The sequence below is a fragment of the Haemaphysalis longicornis genome, unplaced genomic scaffold (assembly GCF_048455015.1).
Source record: "Haemaphysalis longicornis isolate Haplotype H1 unplaced genomic scaffold, Haemaphysalis longicornis Haplotype H1 scaffold_10, whole genome shotgun sequence".
Taxonomy (NCBI): Eukaryota; Metazoa; Arthropoda; class Arachnida; order Ixodida; family Ixodidae; genus Haemaphysalis; species Haemaphysalis longicornis.
Window position 1 is genome coordinate 106,315,064 of NW_027526204.1, and position 22,173 is coordinate 106,337,236.

Genomic DNA, 22,173 nt, shown 5'->3' on the forward strand with positions numbered 1-22,173 from the left:
GGTAATAACTACTGGTCAGCACTAAAATTCTTGGCAAAGACGATCGTTTGATACTAATTATAAAGGTAAGCTCTTCACTTTTTAATTGATCAGTGTCAGGAATCCTTATGCTTATTGGCCTCTGCCAATATCCTGTATTGACAGGGTGATCCAATTTCAATTCGTCCTGCAACATCCAATGGCCCTTGCACTTGTGGCATTATGCCAACACTCCCAGTGCCGATCTTAGACCCTGACCTAGCATAATTAATCCCAATCCAAAGGAAAGGCCTGACGTAAACCACTTTATTGTACAGAAACGTGTCGTGATGTAGCACACAAGCGTCACTGATGTTTGCAGACTGTTCTGTCAACAAGAATTGTTGGAGACAATCATTCTGGTTAACAGCTCCTTGGCAAGTCAAGGGAAACGGCAATCAACCGAGCTATATTGCCATATTCTGACCTAGCACTCACTGCTGCTTTGTAAAACACGATGGCAACGCAGCGTATTAGATGCGACGCTGAGAGCATCTGTCGGCGGCCCTGTCCTTCCTGGTGCGTCCGTCGGCGGCGGCAGCGTCCGCACTCTCCTCCGCTCACCCCCACTCCTCTCCGATGGCGAACACTCTCTCGCGAGGGGCATTGGATTCGATTCGATTGGATTGGCTTGGATTAAAGTGGATTGTGTTGTATTGAGTTGCGCCATAGCTTCGGGCGCGCTGCGCATATAACCGGTGTGCCGCTCTCCGGCGGCCTTTCGGTCGACGGTTGCTCTCCGCTTGCACTTGAACCCCCTCAGCGTCGCATCACACCAGGGTTCCCGCGAGGGGAGGTGGGCGCAATTTTTTTGTTCTATCCTCAAACTTGAGTGCTTCTAGGGAAAGTTTGGTTTTGGCCGGCACAATTTCATTTTAAAAACGGAGCAACGCAACATGGCAGGTAAGGCGACATTTCAGTCTGCACAGAGGCATTTCATGCAAAGCCAACATGTTACATTAAAGGGCAACTGTGCTCACTCCAAAACCAGTGATTGTACAGTCTGCCAAAATTTGCTAGGCCAATCCGGAAAAAAATAGGCCGCAAAAAATTTAATGTACACACGTCCCAAGTGTGGCTGAAATTTTTTATGCCAGAAAGCTAGAGAAAACACCTTTCTGTCAAAATATTTGACACATATAAGGTAAAGCTTATTCTCTGAATTCTTTGAGGTAGAGAAGGCTTAGGATTGGCCTAGAAAATTTTGACACGGGCTGAACAGCAGGGTTTTGTTGACAATTCGAGACAAAAACAAGAGACGGGTTTATTCGGCAAAAGTATGCTTTAATAATAATAATAGTTACAAGAGGCCTACCATACACGTAACCAAGAGAACAATGCACTAAGCTGTCTTTCTTCCCCGTATAAAAAAGTGCGCCGCCATCACAAACGCTCGGCGCTGGTTGTACAGAAAAAGGAGAGGCCAGAGAGAACAGCCACGACGACGTCGAAAAACAAACAAAAAGAGGACACGGCTTCTTTTCTTTTTTGTTTATATGTACAAGGCGGGCAGAGACCGCGAACGTCACATTCAAAAACGTGCGTCCTCACGCCCCACCACCTTTCCAGTTAGAAAACGCCTAGAAGAAAAAGAAAAAAAAAAAAACTCTGGAGGCTGATGAGGAGGCTTAGCTCTCGAACGATCTCGCGAGAGAACGCGCAGGTCAGCAGTTGCACACGTGGCATTCTCAAACGTTTCCTGTTAACACGATACCACCATTGCGCTTTCGCTCACACAAGCCGCAAAAAAAGAACGTCCAGTACGGTAGACACAATCACTTTGCTCACGAGTGCATTTCAAAAATGTGCCCGCCGTTGTGTGTGCTTGTGCATGGAAAGAGACAGAAGTGTTTCGCGACACCATTCAACAATGCTGCAGCGGACAGAGTAAAAAACGACATTTTGCCTTCGAAACTATTTCGCACAGATGTCAGCTGTACCTTTCCAAACTTGTGCGCTCAATCGCACAAAGAGGAGAACAGCGTTTAGCTACATTTAAATATTATACTGGCGGACTGCTTGCACACTGAAGAGTATGGCAATTTAAGACTACAGAACTATTAACGTTAATACGAAAACATTTAGCGGAAGACCAAGACTCCCTGAAGAGAATCTCGGCTCAAAACAAAGGAACCTCAAAGCCCTTGCTATATTTTGCTTATGCCAAGTTGTGATAGAGCTTGCATCTTTGGAAAGGTACAAAGGTACAACCGCAATAGATTACAGAGCAAGACCTCGTATAAACAATGCAATTCAAACGCTAGACACAAACGGCGGCGCGTTAGCTCCCGGGCGGGAGCTTATTTGGTTACACTTGCTTCCTTTTGGAGAAAGTATGCTTCTTCCTGGGCTTTATTCAATGCATTCATCACAGAAGCAAGAAGAGAATGAAGACTGGTCCTGTCGGCAAAGCTCGCTTGAATACGATTCATCGGGGGTGATAGAATCAAGGTACAACAAAAACTACACCATAACTTCATTTAGAGGTTGCAATGCCCTTAAAAATTGGGAACTAAGGGAATTTTAGCATCTTTAATCCCAGGCATTGACTACCCACGTAGAGCTGTCTTCAAATCGTCCAGCAACCGCAAACGCTTGTCAAGCCAAAAACATTTACCGGTACGTCGCAGGAGACCACTGAAACGGTTTACTGATTTTTTGGATTGATCTGGACTAAATTTGAAACTGGGAATGAAACAAACTTCACTCCATTGCAAACTCGCTTAACAAATTATAAATCTGCCTGGAAAATTCGCCCTTCTTGATGTCCAAAAACACTAACAAAGCACAGTTGAAAGCACAGAGAAAGGAAAAAGCTGGCGGCAGTCACATTCGCATGTGAGTAAAAATTTAAGAATGCCCCCGCATGAATGTGTATATAGACGTCCACCACATTGCCTCCAATCACACAAGGCAAGTTACATTCAAGCTTGCGGCAAATGCGACACCCATTGACAAACCTCTTCCCCGACCGAAGGGACATCTAAAAAACACTGCCTCCTTCAACCTCGCACCACACTTCAGTTCCTTCAAGACTATCAAAGCAGTAACGATGCTTAAAGCATGTTTCCCAAAACCCCCCCACCCCCTTTCCCCCACAGAAAAAGGTTATCCCGAGGCACTTTTGTCTCAACGCTGTCTGGCCTCAGACAAGCACGCTAAACTTGGCTAATACGCTGTTTTTAATGATGAAAAACGAAAGGACCAAGCAAGGAAAATGAGATGCTTCGGAGAAGAAGAAAAAAACAAGCTTGGAACAGGCCAAGTTGCAGCCCCAAACTAACTCTCCCCGCCCCTTCGACGAAGCACGCCCAGACAATAAAAGTTGCAACCGGCTTAAATTGCCGCGAGAGTCGAAGCATCTTCTTCCCCATGCCGTGCCCACTCAAAAAATCAGAGGCACCCAGGGCATCACGCTAACGCTAGAGAGATGAAGGCAGCACACCCACCCGTCGCCCCAATGCCCTTCGAAATGCGACACAACTCTCGCAAGGCAGCAGCAGGCAGATAGGCAGCCCTTGCGGCAAAGCTCTCCCCTTTAATGCGTTAAGACACAATCCAAGACAAGACAAAGCTGTTCCCCATCCGGCGCGTTTGTTCCCTGTTTCAGTCTGTCGACGTGCCTACGAGCGGCCGTGTGTGGCTTCGTGCCGCTGAAATGCATGGCAGCAAACTGGTGTGGCGCGAAGAAACAATGCGAGGGGGGAGGGGGAAAGGGGAGAGGGGGAGGGGGAGAGAGGTGCGGGCTGGCGCGCACGAAGCGGCGAAGACACTGCAGCGAGAGAGGCTCCTCCAGCCCCCGTGGCTTTTCCCACCGGGAACGGAAAGAAAAAGGTGTAGACTCTAGAGAAGGACGCATTTCGGCTTTTTTGGCCTCTTGACCTGCGAGTGGGGAAGAGCAGAAAAAAAAAACGAAAAGTTGCATTTAAACAGTGGACACGGGCAACGCAACCAAAATACAAGTTTCCCATTCTCAATTCAGTACAGTTCAGTACTGAATTGAGTAACAGGAGCAAGATTCTGCACAAACACATAAGATCCCATTTTTGCTGCCGCTTGCATTGTATTGGTTACATTCTATCCTGCACCGAACTGTGTGGAATACAAGCAAATTTAGTTGCGCAGCAAGTAGTTCACAACTAAATTCTGCAGTTGAACACAAAAAAGTGTTTTTGCCATCAATTGCATCAAAACACCCCCTTTCCCACCATTTTGCTTGGAACCACCTGCACTATTGGTTATCACAACTGACAAGCCAGGCAAAACGCCATTATTGACTGATTGGCTGCTATTTGCTGCACCGGCTCAATCTGGGTAGCGATCTACACATTGTGCCGTTTTCCCATATAGTATTAACTATAATCTGTATATCAGCATTACATAAGACCATCCAGTCACGGTTGACCCACGAAAAGCATGCCCAGCCTTACAGCCCAGCCGTTTAGAACGAATACTTCACCCACCATCCCAAACTTAGCAACACAAAATAGCCAGTCTCTGATCACACAGGCAGCCCTTTCATTTCGAATTTCAAACTCCAGTACACACCAAAGTGTAGACAGGCCATCCATCAAGTGGCTGTCTCATGGACAGCTGTTCAACCTTGTGCTTTCCAGTCTCCATTAAATTCTTGGTTAAAGCCTTCACGGCTCTCCTGGTAACGTGATGAGAAATTACGTCCTCCCAAGATTGCAACTCTCAAAACTAAATTCCGACCTTACACATTGCGACTACATAGCCCTCTCTCTGTAGCAAGGAGCGACGAAATAATTTTTACCACGCTGAAATCTGCGCCACAACCGTGTGCGCAACACTACGCTTTCGTGTGAAAGTGAGCGTAGCAATGCCTGATATGCTCCAATTACCCCCTCCTAGGGGGCACATTACAGCTACGTATGCCGTACTGCTTCATACCGATATACATATTAGAGGAAAATCTGTCGCTGCAATCGTGTGCCGTCGTGCGAGCGCCGTTATAGCAGCTAGCCAATCTTCCTTTAGCACTTGGCTTGGCTTGCCACATTTTGTTCATTCTGCATTAAGCTTCTAATTATTCCTGACAACTCTTTTGGGATTGCCGTTTTCAACTAATACGACAGCTTTAAATAGTGTTTTGCAATAATTTACCGATTTACTAATTGCAATAATTTACTAATTACCAGAGTCTGTTATATGAAGCGGACCGTGTGCACCCGTGCATCATATCATCGGGGTTTATAATACATCGTTTCTATGGGGAGTTTGCCAGGACCGTGGTGATCCATCGTAAGTCTGGGGGACGCATCAGCGGGGTTCCACTGTAGCAAGCTTTCGCAGCCCCGGCACCCGATATGCTTTTCCTTTGTTTATTTTGGCAAGGAAACTAGTATGTCTGGCAACACTGCTGGCGTAGAACGGGTCGTTGGCGAAGCCAAGCCAAGCCGGTGCCACTGATGTTTTTTCTTCTGCAATTAGTGGCAGGGCAGATGATTCCACTGTCTGATAAACTAAGCAGAATTTACACTGTTGGACATGGCGAAAAACACGCCAACAACGCCAGAAGTACAAACCGGTCGAAGCAGACAATCCACTTGACCGTCATGAACAAGGATGCTGCCGAAAAACTGACTCCAGTGAGATTGAAGAACAGCGCTTTCAAATACGCTAAGTGGCGCACCCAGAGGTCGAGTCTGCCCTCGTCAGTTTTTTTTATGTAGTAAAGAACTCAGGTTCAGTGGAGTTCAGCATTCATTATTCTAACACATGCACTGTTCCCGTTCCATTTGAAGAAAATGGTAAGAAATGCCTCAAGCTGGGGGATGGTACCCATCCATTGTGTACAATCTGCCGCTGCCCGTGCAGTCCAACTAATCCAACTTTAGATCTCACAGCTATCCATCAGATTATTTCTTATCAGCTGTTTTACTGACCAGATTAATATCATTACGAATGCGGAAGCTGTCTCGGGGAAATGTTGTACAGAGATCTGAATAGTTTCACGAACGGTTTTGGGTAAACCTGCCTCGTCACGAAGGGTTTGAAAAGAGCCTGGCTAATTCTGCCGGCCATGACCAATTTTTACAGCTAGTTGGCAATGGCTTCTAATTATATTCTTGCTTTATTTGCTCAGCTTAGCTTGTGTCTCTACGCACTCGACCGCATGTGCTAGGCCTTTTCCAAGTGCCGGTGCTAAGCTTCGAAAAAAGCATTAGGAGATTCCTTTTCCCCGCATGAGCGCTGTGCAGAGATGCTGCAGGCGTGTACAAAGAACAAACTGTCTGCAGCATGCATGTGCAATAACTTAACAAAGTTCCCATTTTCCCCACTTTCCATAACCCAATTCCCCTTTACTTCAGATACGGCAGACATTTTCTTCCGGGTTAAAAGGGGATGTGGCTTTCGAAATCAACTTTTTTTATTTCTTTGGGGATTTTGATGAAAATTGGCACAGCAACTGGAAATGCCTCTGTGACAACACGGCAACAATTTTAAAAAAAATTCAAAAATTGCCTTTCTGTTCACCTTTTACTGTGCTTCAGCGGCTTATAAAACGTGATAGAAAACTTGTTCGAAGTGCTCTGCATTCCCAAATAAATGGACATGGTCGTGACACACTTTTTTATTTACAACAATTTTTTTTTAGTTTTCAGTTTTTTCGAAGTGAATGCACAACAGGCATGTACACTGAACAAATACGTGAATAAAAAATTCACAAGAAGTAAATCTGGAAAACCAAAAGTGTCACGACCTGAACGTTCACCAAGGAAAGTAATGCAAAAGATTGAATCAAAATAGACCTAGCAGTCACGAAATAATCACCGAAACAAGCGACTCAGGTGGCAAAAAAAAACTTCAGAAAACGGCTTCCCAAGTTGAAACAGATTTCACTCATCAAAAGTTGTCAGGGTTGTAGCCTTTGTGTCCTTTTGAACATGGGGCTTCTGCAATGCCTTGCCTTGAAATTGGAGCGCGTTTTCCAGCCTTGTAATCATTTTCAGCTCCACTGTGAAAAGTGCATGGCCCAGTTTGCAGACCAAATGGGGGGGGAGATGGCTTTCAATGCAAAGTAGGTTACCTAGTTGCCTGTATTGCACTGGACAACTTCCCTATGCAGTGTTGTCACATTGGACATAAATTTGAAAACTGTTTTTGGCTTTTATGTTGTATAACCTCGCCTGGAGCAGCAACTTAGTACTCACACGTGCAGGGGTCATTGCCAAAAATTTACATACCACAAGGATACAAATGAGAGACTTTGAAGCTTGGTATAATATTCTGTATAACTCCAACTTCAAAGCATCCATATTTTTTTACTACCGTATTTATTCGAATCTAAGCCGATAGTTTTTTTGAAATACTGATATATCAAACTCCAGGGTCGGCTTAGATTCGAGGATTTTGAAATACGCGCCAATTTCCAAGTGAAGTAGCGCGCAGCTAGCGCCACCCAGAAAAGAAAGTATTGTAGCCATTACTAGACGAGCCAGTAGCCACTTAAGGGCCATAGGCCGCCATTTTGAATTGTGCGGACAGTGGCCTGCGTGGTTTTGACAGCGCAAAAAGAAGCGGTGCCATTATAGTGCCGCTTTTAAAAGAAAAGTTGTTTTAGCCGCGGAGTTGTCGTCGAACGTTCAAGCCGGGCGGGACTTCAGCGTGGATGAAAAAAATGTCCGTCGTTGGAGGACGCAACGGGAGAGGATATTTGCGTGCGCCGCAACGAGGTTGGCAATCACCGAACCACGAGAATGCCGTCACCATGAAATGGAGATGGCATTGGCTGACTTCGTTCAGACGCAGCGAGCAGCTGCCCTTCCAGTAACGACGGAAGTGCTCCAGGCAAAAGCAAGGGAGCTTTTAAGGGAACGAGGCTTATCGCGGGCACACTTCAAAGCCAGTCGGGGCTGGCTACAGAAATTCATGAAGCACTTCGGCTTTAGCCTCCATCGTCAAACCTCAATCGTCCAGAAGTTGCCCGGTGATTTTCAAGAGAAACTTGAGTTCCAGCACCGCATCTTCCTGTTCAATAAACGTGTTTTCTTTTTGTGAACGCTGACCTCGCCTTTTTGTTCGGCCTACATTCGAGGTAAGTTTTTTTTTTTTTTCGCGCCTTCGGACTTTCGGGGGTCGGCTTAGAACCAGGGCCGGCCTACATTCGAATAAATACGGTAGTACTTCCAATCCAATATTCCTTGCAGCGCAGCCATATGCACTAAACTATCTATGTATATGTACTGGTAGTCATAATTTCCCAAAAATTTCAATTTTAAACCGGATGCGCAGTCAGGCGATGCTTTTACATGCAGCAGCTATGCTATGCCCGCCGTAGCTTTTAACGCGTTTGCAGTTTCTTCCCCAGGGCTAGCGAGCCTACTGCCAAACATGGCAATAACTAAACGCGTAAGCACCGCAAACCAGACAAAAAGTTCACTTTACGAAACGCTATCACAAGCGTGCACACTGCGTTTCACTCTCTAGGGTAAAGTCGCACACACCATAAGCGTTCGATGACCTCTACCTTTCGAGCCACGCAACTTCCCGGAATCTGGCTCGTGATCTCAGGCATTCCCATCGCGATAACATCCGTGTTGAATACCACAGCAAGTAAAATGATTGATCAGAAACTTGTGAACTCAGAAACGCACACTGCGCAGTTCAGGCGGCCACCATCTTGCGTTGCCTCAGCGACGCCCAATCAGAAGGGCCGTTCCAGCGCACACCGATCAGAAGGCCAATCGCGCTTCAGATCTATTTCGAGCTACGGTTTGTGCGTTCGTGAATGAACGAAGATCAAAGAGACGACCTGAACCAGAAAGAGGATCGTTCGGCCAATTTAATGGTACCAAAATGGCCGTGCCCACTGGCACCGTTGCGGAGATACAGCGGTCCAAAAATTTCCGTTTTTTTTCCCCCTTTTTGCGCTGATGTTTTGCCACCACGGCTGGCAAAGTACTTTTTTTATGCCAGTTTGCGATTGTTTTCGGCAGGGAAACTTTGCAAATGCACAGAATAGAAAACGTAGAAGCCAAATATGAGACATTAAAAAAAACTATGTTTTGGTCATTTTTCTGAAGTTGAAAGCCACGTGCCCCCTTCACTGATGCTAACATAACAAAACTTGAAAGGATTCAAAGAAAAGCCATTAGATTCGTTTTCTCTAAATTTTCCCCACTTATGCAAGCTAACCTTATCCCTCCTCTTCAACTTCGGATGAAACAATTCTGCCTGGATTTTCTCGCGCAGCTCGTCAGTCAACAAACAATTGGCCATTGACGTCACTCCATATCTATACCCTCTAATGAGACAACCTACGCGCCATCACCACCCTCATTCACTAACGCCCTATTCCGCTAGAACTGACACATTTAAATTCTCTTTCTTTCCTCGTAGAATAGCTGATTGTAATTCTCTTACAGGACCCGCATTTCGTTCAAAATGATGTTTGTTGCTTTGTTTCACTGGAAATTATCTTACAGGCCCTACATCTCGTTTCACTGCATTCATGTTCCATTGTATTTCTTGCTTTGAAAAACTATGTAATTACCCACCCTGCATTGACCTTAAATGGTCCGCAGTATGAAATAAATAAATAAAAAAATAAGAGGGTCCATTGTAATGGGCATAAACAGTACCGTATTAGTACAAAAGCCCCCTTTACAGTGCAGCAGTGCACCCACCTGGAGGGCAGCCCTCGTTGCAGTCTCGAACACCTCCCGCACTCCGTCCTTGGTCTTCGCCGAGCACTCAAGGTATCCGTAGGCGTTGATCTTTTCCGCCATGGTGCGGCCTTCCTCGGGGGCGACGGGCTTCTGCTTCATCTTCGCCAGCTCGCGCAGGGTGTGCGGGTCGTTCCGCAAGTCCTGCATGATGGGGACACACGGGTCGGGACAATCTCACAAGCGACACCCAAGCACAGCGCCAACTAGAAATCATGCTGGCCACCTCCTTTAATTCCACTGTCCATCCATTGAAGTGGCGCACAAAGACCCTGGAAGAGGAGCCCCAATGTTTGCAATGTCACTATCCCCATCAGCCTGCTTGTGTCCACTGCAAGACGAAGGCATCTCCAAAAAATGTCCAATCGTTTCTGTCGCGATTTTATTGCGTCCTTTCTCTGCCTCTGAATTTTCTTGGTTCATCCCTCCATCAAACACCTTCAGTCTTCCTTTACTTCGTTTGTCAATCCTTAATCACCATCCACAGAGAAACAGCAAAATGAAGAGTGGGATCACAGGCTCCACCCAATGAGAAACAGAGCGTGGCGAGCAGAGGCAAGTTAAACGAGAGCATTGCACTTCCGGCAAGCAACACCACCATCCCTTGTATCCCTGCGATGTGTTACCCAGTACAGTGAGCAGTGAATTCAAAAACCCCCTCCTTGAAAAAGTGGTGTGTGGCATTGCAAGCAGCAGACTGAAACGCGGGCCTTTGGATGCGTTTATACGAACTGCACATCGCGCCATTCCCCTTACACTCCAAGTCCTTCCTCTAAAGGAGAAATGGACCCCGGATTTTCCTTTTCAAGCTTACAGACAGGACAATACCAGCATTTCTTTCTTGACTAAAGCTGGCCTCAATGCAAAATCTCTTGAAGGGAGCCCAAAGCAGCCAGCAACGCACAACTGGCTATAGTGTGTCAAAAGTAACATTTTCCTTACAACTGTTCACATTTGTTGGCCTGGTCGAGTAGCGTTCACCTGACCACTGCAACTGAAAACAGCTTACACACAACTCAAGTGTGCAACTGCTTCTTGACTGAGTTTCTGGGACTGAAAGAGACCGCTGCTATCAGGATATTGCACTGGCTCACCAATTTTCACGAATGTCTTTCTCCCATGCCACACATCAAAATCGCAAGACAGATAGCCTCTTTACACAACTGCATTGCTTGCGACACCTTTAGCACATTGCAATGCAATTTGCCACAGCCCTTTCTTGCCACATGTAAAACAGATGCTCCAATCCCTCTGGATGTCAGTCTTTATGAATGCCCTGCGGTTCAATTCGTTTTTAAGTGCAGAGCACTTTAGGGGTTTGCCTCGTCGTCGTAGCTTGCTCGCTGGACCCAACTAGAGCCCTACGGCGTTACGCCGTAGTGGCTGTTGTCGCAGCATAACCCAGATGCTTCGAAAGCCAAGCGGTTCATTAGTCGGAGGCTTTTGAAACTCTTGAACCACTGGCGCTTGCCGTAAAACATGCTCCAATCCCTCTGGATGTCCCTGTTGTTTAGCGCAGAGAAAACCGTAGGTACATTTGAGGCAAAATATCCGTAATTAACCAGCAGCAGTTGCGTTCATTTTGTTATGAACGCTCGTTGGGTTCGTTTTTACAATAGTAAGCAAAAAAAAGTGGCAGTGCAACACCGGCACATGCGGGAGGAAAAGCAAGCACAGAAAGAACAGACGTCCCGCTGGCGCAGTTTCAGGCAGGGGGCGTGCGAGCATTGCGAAGGCAGAACATTTGAATTGCACTGAGTGGTAACAGTGAGCGGATAACTGCGCCACAGCCCATTATGGCGAATCACTCCTCAGCACTTGTAGACAGCTTTCACATCGAGTGGAACGGCTTTAATTTTTCTCTTCCTTTGCAAGTTCATCAGGGAAGAGTGGTTATAATTCATACATTTGCTTCAGTAGGAATCTTTGAACTAGCTGAATCCAGTGGCTTTGCTGCGCTACCACGATTACACTTGTGCAATTTTATCTTCAAAAAATACCCACAATAGAATTTAATCTTAGTCTTGTCAATATCAGTCTCTTAAGTGAACAGAAAAGACACTCACATGCACACACTGTCGCATGTGTGCTTTAACTAAGAAAAAGTACCAAACAGCTGCCTGGAAGCTCAAATTCACCTGAACAGTGCATTCAACAAAAGCAGCCACATAAATTCAGTTCATGCTCGCGAATACTTACTGCTATACACAAGCCCCACCAATGTACACAAGGTGGGCAGTAACTCTCCAAACTTTTGCTGTTCTTTTCATGTCATCAACTCGACCAATGCTTCTGCTCAAAACCTGTATTCCGGGTACCATTACATAAGCTAACTGGCACAGGCTGCCTCGTGGCATACCCAGCAACTGCCATGATGGCAATAAAGCCACGACACCCCCAGTTTCCCAGCTTGCCCTTGCGACAAGTTGCGCGCGAATGGCACGCCACTGTGGCGACGTTAGTTGCCATAATACCCGCTGCGGTGGCTCAGTGGCCAAGGCGTGCTGCTTAACATGAGGACGCAGGCGAAAAGCAAACACGCCCATGTGTACGAGATTTCGGCGCACATTAAAGATCCCCAGGTGGTCAAAATTAATCCGGAGCCCTCCACTACGGCGTGCCTCATTGCCTGCGTTGCGTCGGCGCGTTAAACCCTACAATCAATTACCGCAACAGATTGATTGATTGTAGGGCTCAACGTGCCTACGCTATACAGGCGATGAGGCGCAGCGTAGTGGAGGGCTCTGGATTAATTTTGACCACCTGGGGATCTTTAACGTGCGCCGAAATCTCGTACCCACGGGCGTTGCCTCATTGCCTGCGTTGCGTCGGCGAATTAAACCCTACAATCAATTACCGCAACGGATTGATTGATTGTAGGGCTTAACGTGCCTACGCTATACAGGCGATGAGGCGCAGCGTAGTGGAGGGCTCCGGATTAATTTTGACCACCTGGGGATCTTTAACGTGCGCCGAAGTCTCGTACCCACGGGCGTGTTTGCTTTTCACCTCCATCACAAAGGCAACCGCCGCAACCGGGAATCGAACCTGCGTCCTCGTGAATCCGTTGCAGTTGTACTTGTAGAGCGCTTGCCCCTAATTTCACCAATAACGGATGCGTTCACATGTGCGGCCTTGTGCGTTCACGTGTGTGTGGCTCATCCAGAGGAGAACACGCACCTTCTTGTTTCCCACCAGGATGATGGGCACATTGGGGCAGAAGTGGCGGACCTCGGGTGTCCACTTCTCAGGGATGTTCTCCAGTGAGTCCGGAGAATCGATGCTGAAACACATCAGAATCACGTCCGTGTCGGGGTATGACAGGGGCCGCAACCTGTCATAATCTTCCTGCCCCGCCGTGTCCCACAGGGCCAGCTCCACCTGCAGGCGGAAAGGGCACGTGGTTACTTCAAAACAGCACTGCGTTGTTTCTTGCGGCGCTGGCTGGTAGCAGCCATGTGTTATGGAAGCAACCGACCTTTGGATCAACCAAAACACAAACTTCCATCATAAGGTGGCAGGCACCTTAAAAGCAATGGGCTACCACCACAGTTGTAGTTGAGCACAGGTTAAACAGGCTCTGGAAGGCTTTTTCTTTCCTATTAACAGACATTCCTTCTATTAGGAAATCGAAAAGGACGCGGATAAAACAGTTGTAGTGGGTTAAATGGGGCTTGAAACGCCATTTTAACATCTAGGATGCTTTTTCGAACGTAGCAAACTTGTCCAGTCATCACACTAACGGCCACAAAGCATTTCAGCCACGTATTATAGCTGGAACGAGATTGGCAACATGAAAAAAAGCGTTCGAATATCCGTCCTTCTCCCACACTTGCAGGTGCCAGTCACCCAACATGACACCAGGCAGAGTATCACTGCTATACTCGGGAACAAGTTACCAACGGCAATAGCTCATGTACTGTATCACTCCGCTTAAGCGACGGACCCGGATGTCAATGTGCGCACGCGTTTTGAAAGGAGATTGCTATGAATGCGTGATATCATCTGCCCTTCCTCGTGTAGTCTGTCTGCCATCGCTGCAGTACTTTATAAGTATATTAAGTACAGAAAATTACGGAAACGGGTCGTGCCATGTTCAAAATATTCCCAGTAACGCACTACTTGCGGCGCGCAGAGTAACATCCGGCTGCAGTGATGAAGCACAGAGGCAACTTCCGTTGCCATTCTTAAGTTGTAACCGAGTATACCAGCCAGCTTCTATTCAGCGGCAGCAATGAACATGTTCGATAAATTTCATAAAGGAGCAACACAACAAAAACCAAAGCTGAAATTTTGTATATCTGGATTGAGAATCAACTCCACAGAGAAGCAGCAGGGTATCAATTCGTGGCAACAGCTATAGATTTCGCCACATTTCTCTGAAAAAGTGAAATCTATTAGCCAGCCTCATTTCAAGGTCTCTGAAAGAGCAAGTCTTACTACCCATCACAATGTCACCCGATCGACCAACACTTTAACATTAAAATGAGCACAAAGCCGATGAGAGTGCACCACATTAAGTGGCTTGTTACTCCACTTTTGAAACAGTGCCTTTGACTGCAAAATAAAAGCGGTACACCAACAATAAAACTGCCCACTCACAGTCAAAAACTTTCCCCACAAGTTGAAAGGCTGAAAGATTTAAACTCTGCGAAACAAACTAAAAACTAAGCCCAGCAGTACATGGACACCTTTACTTAAACATCCCTGAGGTGGCATTCTCAGCTAACACGCATTTTAATTGAGCCCAAAAGGTTTGAAACTTACATTGGGAGCAGTGCATTTAAAATGTAGATTAGTTACGCACACTTGTGGGACATACAAAACTATATTCCCACGCTTCAATTGTAGGAGCCACAGTTAAGAATCGGACTGTGCAATCATACAGAATACTAAGAACTTTGCAAAAGCCCCGGTACATGCCGAAATAGGGTTGGTCTACATCACCATAGTGGTGTGGACTTAAAACTCAAGGCATCAAGTTTAAAGGCCCATCTGGAACTGCATTTGCATGTGTGCCCGTGTCTTGCATTAACACTCCTTACCAATCGAGCAAACATTTGATCCGACATTAGCGAATATGAGTGCTAGGCTTTGGCAAATATGTGCGGGCTAAGAACCTCCATAGACATCATAGCAACTAAAACTTATCATAGGTCATTTGTACCCATCGCACCCTTTCAAAGCACGCTACCATTCTCCATGGTGTATCCTTCAAAACAATTTATAACAGGTTGTTTAAAACAGGTAATCTCTCATGCTAGCTCCATTAGGTTGTTTATAACAGGTGAACTCATGCTAGCTCCATTAGTGAAGTGCGGTGTGAAGTGCGGTGTGACCTGGTCCCCAGTTGATGCAAGCACTTCTTATAGCGCTTACAAATCCTGTCTCGAAAAGATTACGAAAAGCCACAAATGACACTGCGGTCAAACAGCCCCACTTGGTCTTACTTCCTTTAAATCCATCAGAATTTCGCGACTAATTGGGGGTGAAATGCATTCTCTAACCATTAGGGGCAACTTTGACTTTGCCGGCTCCCATAAAAGCTAGCAGCCATCTTTGGCAGTCCTAAAGTGGCTTTAAAAGCAACAACATTTGTAGTTTTACAGGACACACCTTATATAAATTATAGAAATAACAAAATAATCTGTCGCTACCTTTGAGTGAATTAACAGTGTTTCACCATGCCACGCAGGTGAACTTTACGTGGGATGCACTTTACAGGTACTCCCAAACTATAGCACAAAAATTAATACAGCGACTTTGGGCTTGCTAACTTTTTTTAATTTTAGTAAATGTATTCTCTCGCTCTACCCTCAAGAAGAATGCATCTGTCACTCTGGTTAGGTACGGCGCATAAACTGCGTGACTCATTTTTTCCTGCTGCATTCAAAGATCTTTCATCACGGATGGTTCTTGTTTAGGCAATGTGGGGTGCGCAAATACTGCTACTCACAATAATAACAAGCAGTGCCTTTACAAGTCTTGTGTGCAGCCAAATATAACCGAAACCAAGTCTGACATGCATGTCATGTTGCAGCTTTAAAACCAGAGCATGAACATTTGACAAATAAAAGTGTTGCCAAATTGGAGGCTAGACACTCTGGAGAACTACAAAACAACTTGCGAACAGCAAGTGAATTTCCACTCATTTAGCCCAATAGAAATAACGTCCGTCATTCAGCTCAATGCTCGAAATAACGTCCAAACAGCCAAAAAGCCTCGCGCAGACGGTGCTAAAGGATTGTTTCTACATATCACAGATAACCGGCCAGATTTCACTTCAACAGCCGAAATTACCACGTCTCAACCTTCCGGGAAAACGCACAATGGGGCCATTCGCTCGCTGTCACGAGCGTTTGAGCTAGTAGCTAGTCGGCATTCCACGCAACGCAGCCTGCTGTCGCGTAGCTTCGCACTACATCCGGGAATCGGTCTCCCGACGAAGCCAGATAAAACCGGGCGAGAGAAACGGCCTTAATTCCAGTCGCCGCGCTTTACCGCCCCCGAATGATAACACTACAAGTGCACGGGCGGACAGGTTGACAATCGACAGAAACAAAAATGTCGGACAACACTTACCTGTTTCCCGTCAACCTCGATGTCGGCGACGTAGTTTTCAAACACAGTGGGCACGTAAACCTCCGGGAACTGATCCTTGCTGAAGACAATCAGCAGGCACGTCTTTCCGCACGCGCCGTCGCCGACTATCACCAGCTTTTTTCTGATCGCCGCCATCTGAGGTCTCTCTGCGCCAAAAAATAACGGGCAAAGTTTTAGCCGCGTCAAACGACCCGTCGCGGCTCTGTCAGAGCGTTCGACTTCCGACAACGAAGCGGAATTCGCCATGACTAACGTCGCCGGCGCTTTCCAGCTCAGACTCGGGGAAAGTCGACCGCTCCGTTTCAGAGCGAATGAAACGACCAATTTAGATCGCGACACCAGACAGGCGAACACAAACCGCTAAATCGCCAGTCTAGTCATCCAGCGTACGGAAATCGAGTCGTTCCCGTCGCATACCCCGCTCCAACTGACAAGGTCAGCAAAAAGAGCGCCGATGACCGCCCGACACGTTAGCTCGAGCCGAGCGCGAGCCGAAACAGCTCGAGCCGAACGCGTTCCGCTCAATTACGGCACAGATGTGCAATCGCGACTCGATCGGCCGAAATGCAGCAACAGGCATTCGCGAACCGAGCTGCACAGAACGGGAAAAGCAAAGAGGCAGTGCATTTTGTTTACTTTGAGCGGGGTGCCCCTACGAAACACCGGCTGATCCGCGGAATTACGGACGAAGGAAGCACACTTTTCGAGAAAAATTCCCGTGCATTCGGCTTCGAACCCCGGCCGGTGACGGTTTAATTAAAACTGGCGAAAAGAACGCCGGTACCCAGGGGGCTAGGCCTAAGCTCACAATCGGCCATGCAATGCTCACCGTTCCGAGATACCGGAGGAGCGGCGGAATTGGCAACGCGGTTCGGAACCTACGCCGAGAACCTACCAGCCGTCGGGAAACGCCAGCGGCTTGGACTCGGGCGTGTCAAAGGCGTCGCTTACCTGGGGAATTGGGTTTGACGGAGCGGCCACACAAGCTCGAACGACCACACCTCGCGGCTAGGTAGAGCGGCGGCAGCACCTCTCGGTCGCTCGCACGCTCTCGGGAGAGGGAAATCACGAGGGGAGCGGGCCGCGTGAGGGCATACTCGCGGAATGCGGCTCGCGCGCTTGACGTAATGAGACGAGCAACAAGTGAGTGACTGCTTCTTTCGCGATTATTGACCAAAAAGAAAGGTATTTTAGTTATGCGAGCAAGCGAAAAGTGTTAAGCCCGAGCTAATCAGATGACTTTGGGTCGGAGTGAAAAAACGCCCACCTTCCTGCAATCCCAATGAGCGTTTGTACGGGGACGCGCGTAGCTTCGGTTAGTTTTACGGCTAGTATTTCTGGTTTATATCTACCTGATATACAATAGAAGACTTGATGTATTTTTGTTGTTAAATTTTATCATTTCTCTCGTACACGAGTGCGGACTTTCTGAGAGGAATACTGCGGTGCACTGTTGGATTACGAGCGGTAGTAGTAGAACTTTTTACTGGAAAGTTGAATCGAAATATAAATAACTACAAATAGAAGACGAGAGCGATGAGAAAAATTGTTGCGCATAAAAGCGGGTGCGCTCGCCCATTTATTACTGTTTCGTGTTTTTCTTTGTCGACGTGTTTCTGCGCGCGCAGTTCTGTGTTAAAAACGATCTTCCCAAAAAAAGGGTGAGGGGGTAGCTCGTACCCTAGATTACGACCGCATTTCGCAATAACACTTTTGAAAGCTGTATATTAAGCATTCATTACATATTAGACTACTTCTTTTTGTAAAAATCAAATTGCGCACAGTTACGCATCATTTTCATTTTCACTGCAAATGATATGCTTCATGTTAGCGTCCACATTTATTTCTTTATCGGCATTTTTTAACAAATTATTGCTTAAATATAAACTCAAAAAACGTTTGAAAACGTCTCCAATTCATTCGGATCCGGGGTGCAAGCCGCAGGCTGGCTACAAACGATGGACGGAAAAAAGTTCAATAATATATATGCCGGCGTGGGTGAAGAAAAGGTGGTGAGATTATAGGGTCAAAAAAAAAAAAAAACAGAGCCCCAAACTAACAAATTAAGGGCATTTTGCATCTAGAGAATTGTGGCTAAGATGTGAAATGTCTGAGTTAATATAACGTTAATTGTTTCGCGTCACTTATCCATATTCGTTAGAGCGTGGTTTCGTTTCGAGTTAACCTCCGATTAGTGCAATGATTGGCTTGTTGTGGTTGTGGTTGCGATCCAACACTTGTTGTGGTTGGACCAGTGCGAAATGTACTTGATCTTTTGCAGTTTGAGATTTCTCTTGAGGGACGTGGTCAACCTGGTGTAGGCTTGGTAAGTCGTTCTTGGCGTAGATGTCGACGTCTTGGTGTAGGTTTCTCATTGATGATCATAGTGGTGAAGAAGAAGAAGAAGAAGGAGAAGGCAAAATAAAGAAGCAGAAAAAAAAGAGGGAGAATAGGAATAAAAAGAAAAGAGAGAGAAGGAGGAGGAAAATAATCAGGAAAAGGAGAAAATAAAAACAGAGAAGAAGAAGAAGAAGAAGAAGAAGAAGAAGAAGAAGAAGAAGAAGAAGAAGAAGACAGTGACGATGATGATGATGATGATGATGATGATGAAATAAAGAAACCGGAAAAAGAAAAGTGAGAAAAGGTGGAGGAAAATAATAAGGAAAAGAAGAAAAAGGAAAACAGAGAAGAAGAAGAACAAGAAGAAGAAGAAAGAGGCGGATGATAAGGAGGAAGAGTATGAGGTGGAGGAGATGAATGACAAGGAGAGAGAAGTAGAAGGAGAACCAGAGAGAAGAAGAAGAAGCTTGTAGCGAGGATTCGGCCACAGGGATGTTGTGTCCGCCCTTCACTCTTATGTTGCGGCGACAGGCCGGTTTTCCTGCTAGCCAGCTAAGCGTTCACAATTATTTATGTTTTCTTCCTGACTCTACTTTCATATTTACATATTTCTTTAATCTGTATTTCCTTTTTAAATTTTGAGACCTAAAATAAATTAGGTCACATCCCGATTACATGCAAAGCTTCTTGTCCAATCCCCCGCGTGGGTATCTACCATGGTCTGAGGCAACCAACCAACCAACCTAGTGTGGGTTCCAGTACATGCAGGAATCTCATACAATGAAGTGGCTGATCAATTAGCCAGTATGTCTCTTGGTGGCTCTGTGGTCGCGCAATGTCCAAATCATAGCTTGCTATTGGGGACGAGATTTATATGTTTACAACTACTCCAGACTTATCGGCAATAAGACGCCCTTCTCTCTTTTAGAGATTATAGCCACCTTCGTCGTGCATGGAAGCCGATGTTTTGTGAATCAAGGCTATGCGAGGTAGCAATCACTAAACTTCAGTGCAAAATTCCCCCATCAAATTTTTATCTTTATAAATCTGGTCTGGCTTCATCTCCGCAATGCCCTTTCTGTGACGAATAATTGGAAAATATAGAACATTTCCTATTTAATTGCCGCAGCTTCTCCCCAATGCGACGCACGCATCTGGAGTCAACCTTTAGGCGCCTCCACCTTCCGCTATCTACTTCCGAGGTTCTGTCACTGGGTGTTTCCGCCCTAGGGCTCTGCCACAGGAATGTTGTGTCCTGTGGCGACAGGCCGGTTTTCCTGCTAGCCAGCTAAGCGTTCACATTCATTCAATTTTTCTTCCTGACTCTACTTTCATATTATACATAATTTTTTTAAAAAATTCTGTATTTCCTTTTCTAAATTTTGAGACCTAAAATAAATTAGGTCACATCCTGATTACGTACAAAGCTTCTTGGACGATCCCCCGCGTGGGTATGTGTCATGGTCTGAGGCAACCAACCAACCAACCAACCACGAAGGACTCTGTCAGCGAGCAGGTCATTTCCAACATGATCAATGCTTCGGTAGTGAACCCCATGACTACCATTGTACAGCCACTTGTAAGGTCTCTGTCCGAATGCATGAGTCAAATGCAAGCCAAGACTCAGAAAACGTTGCAACTAGTTTTCGAAGGTACAGTTCGCTGGACAGCTTCCCACCAGACAGTATCGTTGGCTGCCCTGACATTGAGCATCTCCGGTTCTCTTGGAAGTGTGACTTTGCGCAGTCTCGACTGTGCCAGGTCACACTGACTTGCTTTCGCTGCCGAACACCTAATTTGAATTTTTATCTATACCGCACACGCATAGCTCCATCGGCCATGTGCGGCTTCTGTCAAGAGGAGGAAACAATTGACCACTTCCTGTTGTCTTGCCGGCGGTTCTCCTCCGTTCGAAATCGTTACCTGGAGGTTCCTTTCCGGCGCTTTGTCGGTGCCTAATTTATTGTCATTTGGGGCAGTCGGGCTTGGTTGGTGCAACGGGGATATTTGTCGCGCTCTTCACTCTTTTATTGCCGAATCAGGTCGCTTGCCTTGTCAATCGCATCAACCGATCAATCGCATCAACCAATTTTTAATCGTTTAGTGAAATACCTGTTGTTACAGCAGTATTTATTTTTTTTTCGTTACAAAATTGTTAACATCACTGTACCCTATTTTCCCCTAGTTAGAAACTAATTCATAAGCTTCTTCAACAGTGAAACCACAATCAGACTTGGCCAATCCCCCAGAGTGGGTACGTGCCATTCTTGTTATGGCTCCAACCAACCAACCAAGAGTCAGTCAGTAAACTTTATTGATGGGAAAGGGGAGGAGGGAAGGGTAAGGTGGAGCTAGAGAAGTGAGTGGAGCCCTCTTTCCAGGGCCCCAGTTTCAGCTGCCCCGATCTTCGCTCTCCGGATCAGCTCTCGCTGAGTCCCGAGGGCGGAGTTGGCCAGGGCTGCCTCCCATGTCTCTAGTGTGTTGGGTTCGTGGGCGTTCTCCGGGGGCCATATAACGGGGCATCCCCAGGATGCGTGGAAGAGATTTGCCACCTCTCCACATTTTTTGCAGTGTTCGTTTGTGGAGTTCGGGAACATTAGAGCAAGTCTAGACTTGTGTATGAAGGTGTTTGTTTGAATTTTCCATAGTGTTTGGCTTTCATAAGTGTTAAGGCCTTTGTGTGGAGGGGGAAACTTCTTCCTGCTGAGACGAAGCCTGGCGAGGACTTCTTGGTGGGCTTCAGGAGGGGGAAGACTGTACGAGTGCTCTGACTCGGCGCGGTACGTTAGGAACCTCGCTTGCACCCCACCCTCCACATTCCAACCAACCAAGATTTGGTTGGTTGGTTGCCTCCCACCATGGCACATACCCACGCGGGGCATTGGCCAAGAAGTTTTGTGCCTAATGAGGATGTGACCTATGTTATTTTAGATCCCAAAATTTAGAAAAGGAAATACCCAACAGAATTTTTTAAATATGTATAATATGACAGTAGATTCAGTGGGTGCTTTCTTCTTTCTCTTCGCTCTGTCTCTCCGTCTTCCATTTTTCGAGTGCCATTTGGATTCTGCCCGCAGCTATGGCTCAGTAACGCGTTGTACGCTGCTAAGTCCAAGGACGCGGGTTAGATTTCGGCCACCGCGGAAGCTGCTTCTCAAATAGAGGTGAAAAGCCAAAACGCCCGTGTGTCGAGGTTTCGGCAGGTGGTCAAAATTAATCCGGAACCCTCCACTGCGGCGCTCCTCATAGCCCAGGTTCATCATTCGGAGCGTTAAATCCCCATAATCAATCAATAAGCCATTTGTGTTCTTTTTATTTTCCGTTAGCATGTCCATACGAAGGAAGGATTAACCCTACCCTTGGTGTAACGGAGGGAGATACATTGGGAGCCATTTAAATTGTCCTTTTCTAAAGAATATTTAATCGGAGCGATTTTAGATTATGCGCTCACCCCCCACCCCCCCAACGTTAAAAAGCTAGAGTGTACCCATTGCGCCACAGAGGCTTTTTTTCTTTGTTG

General features: G+C 46.4%; 1 protein-coding gene across 3 annotated transcripts in view; it reads right to left on the minus strand.

Moving 5' to 3' along the window:
• Nucleotides 1-1,281: 1,281 nt before the first annotated feature.
• Nucleotides 1,282-22,173, minus strand: part of LOC144159053 (ras-like GTP-binding protein RHO) — a 33,517-nt gene continuing 12,625 nt past the window's right edge. The window contains exons 1-5 of one of the 3 annotated variants that reach the window (XM_077690307.1): nucleotides 17,265-17,423; nucleotides 16,293-16,459; nucleotides 12,891-13,091; nucleotides 9,672-9,854; nucleotides 1,282-3,900 (exon numbers count right to left, since the gene is read on the minus strand). In XM_077690307.1, the coding sequence (XP_077546433.1) occupies nucleotides 3,862-3,900; nucleotides 9,672-9,854; nucleotides 12,891-13,091; nucleotides 16,293-16,448 (579 nt within the window). In that variant the 5' untranslated portion in view covers nucleotides 16,449-16,459; nucleotides 17,265-17,423 and the 3' untranslated portion in view covers nucleotides 1,282-3,861. Of the gene's footprint in view, nucleotides 3,901-9,671; nucleotides 9,855-12,890; nucleotides 13,092-16,292; nucleotides 16,460-17,142; nucleotides 17,166-17,264; nucleotides 17,424-22,173 lie in introns of those variants that run through there. The other 2 variants (XM_077690308.1, XM_077690306.1) reach the window with 2 other exon arrangements.